At 37.5% G+C, this 6,064-nt stretch overlaps 1 protein-coding gene across 1 annotated transcript in view; it reads left to right on the plus strand.

The window, feature by feature from the left end:
- The window catches only part of PAPSS1 (3'-phosphoadenosine 5'-phosphosulfate synthase 1), a 39,901-nt gene extending 38,014 nt beyond the window's left edge, over nt 1–1,887 (plus strand). Inside the window, exon 12 of the mRNA XM_054632762.2 lies at nt 855–1,887. Coding sequence (XP_054488737.1) covers nt 855–993 — 139 coding nt within the window. The 3' untranslated portion in view covers nt 994–1,887. The remainder of the gene's footprint in view (nt 1–854) is intronic.
- The last annotated feature ends 4,177 nt before the right edge of the window (nt 1,888–6,064 follow it).

Raw genomic sequence — 6,064 nt, forward strand, 5'->3', positions numbered from 1 at the left:
ATCAGGCTGGTCTCCTGCCCTGGCAAGGCAAGGTGTAAATCAGGATGGCTGCTGTTGCCTTGGCAGAGGGCTCAGACAGTAGGTAGAGTAGATGGTACTCCTTCAACAGGAGTTTTTTTCCTCACAGAGAGCAAGCCAGGCTCAATGGAAGCACAGACTGAATTCAGTCCACAGGGGTTCAGTTGCACCATGCTGCTGTATTGTAGATGTTTGCCCCTGATGAGGGAAAGGAATGATGAGGAGGACTCCCATCTTATCAGAAGGCTAATTAATTACTTTATTATACTATATTATTCCATATTATATTACACTATGTTACATTACATCTAAACTGAATCAGCCAAGCACTCCACTGCACTGAATCTTGTGACTGTCAGCCAAGAGTCCCAATACACACCCCTGGATCCAATTGGTCAGTGAATCAAAGCACTCACACCAGAATCCAATTATCAATTCCCTTCAGGTAAACAATCTTCCACGATGCATTCCACTTGTGAACAAACACGGGAGCAGTAAATGAGATAAGAGCTGTTTTTTCTTTCTCTGAGGTTCAGAGAATGTGAAACCCAGAAATATTCTTGGGAAGAATTGTGCCTTGCTTTTCTCTGTGAAGAGAAATGGGGCTACACTGCTAAAACCTCAGGAGTTACCAAAGCTGAATATTGTAGAGGATGTATATTCCTGAGATTTACTGGCATTGCTGGCCTTGAAATGGCAGCTGCTATACAGCATTATACTCCCAAGAAAAAAATGTGTAAAGTATCAAGAAAGTAGAAGGAATATGAGCAACTTTGCCTGCCTTTAATGTATGTTCTTTTTTTTTCTTCCCTTTTCCTCCACCTCTACCCTGTCAGCCATGAAGACTTTGATTTTATATCGGGGACCCGCATGCGCAGGCTGGCTCGGGAAGGACAAAACCCGCCGGAAGGCTTCATGGCTCCCAAGGCTTGGACTGTGCTGACAGAATACTACAAATCCTTGGAGAAGGCTTAGGCCTCTTATTAACTGCAGATCAACCTTTGACGCCTGATTTATTTACGAGAAGGGGACCACACAGTCACCATTCATGTTGCTTTGTTGTGGTGTCTGTCAGGAAGTTCTCTGAAAACAGACTCTTTCTTCCTAACTTAGCATCATTCTTTGCCTGCCCTTATGGGTTCTATTATGTCCTGGCACCTAACTAGCTGCTGGTTTTAATGTCTTCTCTTTTATTACAGTTAATATTCTTGCAGTAGGATTTTTAACTCCTGTATTTTTTTTATATTTTACTGCCTCTGTCCTGAGTTCTGCAGCTGTTAAATAGATGCAGCTTTTTCATATGTTATTTAAGCTGCTGGGTAGTGTCTAGTTTTAGTAGTTTGTAGGAGAAAATGTAAGAGTTAATCCTTTAACTATGGATAGATTATCTAAAAATCAAAAAAGTAAAGAATGTTTCAAAATATCTGTAAAAGTGTCTTCATCTTTATCTCATTATTATCATCTCCAGAAGCACTTAAAATTTGTTTCTGACTATGTAATCAAAAAGCAGAAGGTTTTTTTTATGTAGCATAATGAAAATTTTGCTTTCTTTGTTTAATTTTGGAGTTTATTTAGTTGTACGTTGATTCTCTTCTGCTGTGGACCTGTAAAGATGGCCAAGTAATGAATAAAAGAAAATACCTAGTTTTCAGTTTCAATTGTTAACAAATTCACATATTGTTTTTGTATATGCTTGCTGCCATAGGTCTCAGTAGGGTATGTTTTATTTCATTTGATGTAACTTACTGGTTTTTGAGTCCAGATATACTTAATCAGCCTACTACAACTTTTTAAAAAGCATGATAGCCCAAACTTAATTTCATGTTTAATAATTGCAAGAAAAATAAAGAAAATCCTTAGATTTTGGTATTTCCTGTGGTAAATATGCTTTGTTCAGATATTAATTTTCTGTCTATTTTTCAAGGTCTCCAAAGAGTAATCTTGTGAGTCAGCTTTGCTTGCTTTAAAGCAAAGCACATGTTCTTTTAGGATTTTTCAAAAATCCTAAAGAAGAAACATAAGAAATGAAAAGTAAAACATTTCTTCATGTGTAGTAAGAAACACTGGTGTCTTTAGGTGTCTTTTCAAGCATTTGCAGGTAACCAGTGGAGCAGTCATAACCTCTCTTAGCTAGAAACTACCTCATATCCTTGTCACAGAAACTTTTCTTGTTGAACAGTGTATATAGGAAGAACCAGCTCAAAACTGTTGTTAGAATGTTGATACTGGATGAAGCATGTGTTCATCTAGATTAATTTTTTTATGCCAGGAAGGTTGTGATGAGGGCATCTGTGTAATGAATTGGATGAATGCTACTTGCAGTGTTTGCTTACTTGTTCCCAGTAGCATTTAAGACAAATTCTTTGAGACTGACCTCCTCTTTTCTTCCTCTGTCTCTGAAGAGATGTAGAATGTATTTTTTAGTGGAATCTTTACTTTGATGGACAGTAAGGTGGAATTGGGAAAAACAAGAGGCTTGTTTATTAGCAAACCACAACAATTGCTTGAGACTGTTTTAGTAGTGTCAAGCTTATTTCTTCAGAATGACTGAACAGATTTTCTTCAAACTTGGCTTTCTTTTTAGGTTGTATCAATATATAGGATGTATAAAATCCAGAAGAAAGAGTCCATTCATCCATGTGCAGCTGTTCATGGAAAACTTCAAGTTTAACCATGAAGGTGAACTAGAGTTGTCAGCTGCTAAAATGGGATTTGCTGTTGGAAGTTGCAGTTTGGGCTCTTGCTGTCAGGTTTGATTCTTTTGCTAGCTGTGATGAAAGATAATATTTTAACAGAATAGCAAACACAGGTGAATGTCTACAGAAGTTTATGTTTTTAAAATGCTATATGAAGCCTGGAAAATAAATGGGAGTGATGAACATGAATTTGAATCATCCTGTGAAGTGAATTTAGAAGCAGAAATGCCTTCAAGCAGATTAAAACAGTGATAACAAGCAGATCTCGTTTTCTAGATGTAGCCCATGTTGTTGTTACACTGCCTCTGCAAAGCATTTCTTGGAGGGCTCTGTGTTAAAGAAGCTGCAGTATTTTGTGAACCTAAAGCCACAGCATTCCAGCATAATGCTATTGGGAACAGGAGCATCTGATCAATTTGTAGGCAGGACTTGCTCTATACAATAATATTTTCCTGTATTATAGGAATTTTCACTGTAGAGTTCAAATTTTTCCTCCTGTCTGCAGCTTCCACATTTAAGGAAGCCATACTTACAAGAAAGGGCTATCCTACCAGAAACTATTCTTTTGCCAGTGTCTCTAGCTGTTGCCTGTCTTCTCTCAGTGGATAGCATTATCACTTGACAAGTCCTCACATTCTGCTTTCAACAGTAGGCTCAGCTTCATTAAGGGTGCTATGGCATTTGAGGTTCTTCTGAGACAGCAGTTGGGGTTCTCCAGAGGCAGCAGCAGGACTAATGAGGTGAGGGTTATTGCACCAAACATGTGCCTTCCCACCTGCTCGGGCACCAAAGAGCTGTGGCCTCAGGACATTTCATGCAAAAGCAATAATGTGATCCATGGATCACTATGTAATCCTATCCCATATGATGGTAGGACTACATTTGATAGGATTACATTTGATCAATGTAAGCAGGACCTAATTTTGCAGCTGGAAAATTAAAAAGCTACATTGTCTCCCTTCTTCATTTCCTAAAATAATTTTTTTTTTTAAACTGGAAAAATTATGGTATGTATGGGAATCATGTATCTAAGCAGTTGTATAGGTGTGTTGCTACAAAGAGCAACAAAATCAAACTTCCAAGCATGCCATCTTTCTAAAGGTTATTTAGCAGTCAAGAGGAATTTTACCCTGTTGTCATGAAGATGACAAATGTCAAAAAGTGTTCCCCCTTCCTGATATTTTCTGCCTCTACATTGATTTACCTTATAAATGGTTCTTTACCTGCTACTGTTGTACAGGATACTTTATGGCAATTATCCTGTACTTTTTGTACAGTCTTGAGGTAATTATTCTTTTCCAGAGGATCATTCTGATGTATTGGGCAAGTGATCTATGAAAGTAGTAACTCTCTTGATCCGTATGGCCAATACAAACACAGTCAACTTTTCAAATTACAAGATGAGCAAGGTAGGTGGAGATTGCCAAACCCTAAACCTTAAAATAAATGGTACAAAATTACTGCATCTCCTAGGTGAAGTAATTCCTGCAGTACCCATAAGCAACTAAAGAAAACGGAAACTTTTTCTAAAGGACCTTATGACTGAGAATTCATTTTTTTTCCTTTGTGAGTTCTTTTATGCCTTTTTTTGACTGGCATGAATATTCAGGGTAACTTTTCACCTAAGGATCTACAGGTTGTGATGTAAAAATAGTAGATAAATGCTGAGGATGCTGATTTCTGATTTTTTTCTTTCAATAGGGAATCTGAGCACTAGCAATTCAGTAGTGCATTAGAGATGCAAAATGGAGAATGCAGACTAGGTCCCAAGTTGTTTTTCAGATGCAGTTTGGAGCCAATCAAGCTTCTTCATCTGGAATGCAGTAGAAATCAGAAGGGGAAGGAAATGAGAGGCTGTCCTGGCATTGTGGTTGTGGAAATAGACAAGGGCAGTCAATACTCTAATTTGCCTGAATTTAACCCTCTCTTGCATTTCAAATTTCTGTAATTTTAAAAAGTTTCATAAGTGGGTCATTCAAAGCATTAAACTTCCTGTCTTTCCATGCTAGACAGAGAATAAAAGTTACTCTGAGCATCCCAAACAAATATTAATAGATTTTTAAAAGATTATTTTTCCTTCCCAACAGTTTAAAGGTGCTAACCAGTGTATTACAGCCTTTCCCTATAAATGTTGACAGCTTCAACAAGTGGGTGTGTGTATTACTTTCAACATTCCTTTTATCTCTAGTCATGAACCTTAAAGTTATTGTGCTAGGGATTGTAGGAACCCAGAAAAAACCTCTCAACTCTGCTTTCCTGAGAGTCGGAAGATCTGTTACTTCCATCTATGGCACCATCTCCAAAAACAGGGAAAGGTAAAACTAATCCTTCGCTTAATATGGGAGAATGGATAGGGAAGAAAGAAGATGGAAACTGGATCTTCATCTAAGTTTGCATGTATGTCTATAGGAATGATAGATTTAGATTCTAACATTTTTGATGTTAGAATGTTTGTAAGAAATGTGTAGAGGTGGCATTCTACTCAAACCTGACATAGAATCCCTTCACCATCACCAAAAGCCAGGCACTTCAGCCTGGAATGAGCTGGCCAAATTAAACACTGCAATAAAAGCAACTGACAGCTCAGATTAAGCATTTTGTTTGTCTTTTTGAATTGGTCTTTGAAACTTACTTACCAAAATTCTTGATTTAAATGCTATTAAAAAGAAGAGTGACTCTGGTTCCATTTTTTTTTTTTTCCCATGCTTGGGTTTTTACAGATGGAGCTGAGACGCTAGACTGCAAAGAGGAAAATTAAATTTCCAGTTTAATGGATATGAGAGTTCCTTGATAGCAGCTAAACAAGTGCCAGGTAAACATGTGATTTAAAGGGTGACTGTGCAGAGGTTTCTGCTCATTTGTGTTGTTTTTACCTTGAAGAAAGCCTGAGGGCTGGAATACCAGCGCCTCTTTTAAATTAGCCTTTTCATTCACAAAAAACTTTTTGATTATGAATATAGCTGGATTTTTACTAGGCTTTTGAAGTGTCCATTGAAGGGGTTTCTTTGTTTCTCCTTCAAGCTCTGTGTCTGTTCTTGTGGTATTAATTTTTTTTTTTACCTGTATCCCTTTTCATTATTTAGTCTTTATTAAAATCACTTTTTTCTTCTCTATGGAGGTTATATATGCTCATGAGCCAGAATCATGCATTCAGTATTTCCAGAACTGTTTGCCCTAGAAACCCCATCTTGATATAATTTTGAAGTTGAGGGGGAAAGGCAACTACACTGAAAGCTAGAAAACACAGCTTTAAAGCCACATCTGGAATTCTTAGACTGTTAGTGGCTCCAACTTTAAGCAGAGAGTACAGAGATTTTATATGCCATAAAACTCAAGTAGCCTTGGATCCA

The sequence above is a fragment of the Agelaius phoeniceus genome, chromosome 4, assembly GCF_051311805.1.
Source record: "Agelaius phoeniceus isolate bAgePho1 chromosome 4, bAgePho1.hap1, whole genome shotgun sequence".
Taxonomy (NCBI): domain Eukaryota; kingdom Metazoa; phylum Chordata; class Aves; order Passeriformes; family Icteridae; genus Agelaius; species Agelaius phoeniceus.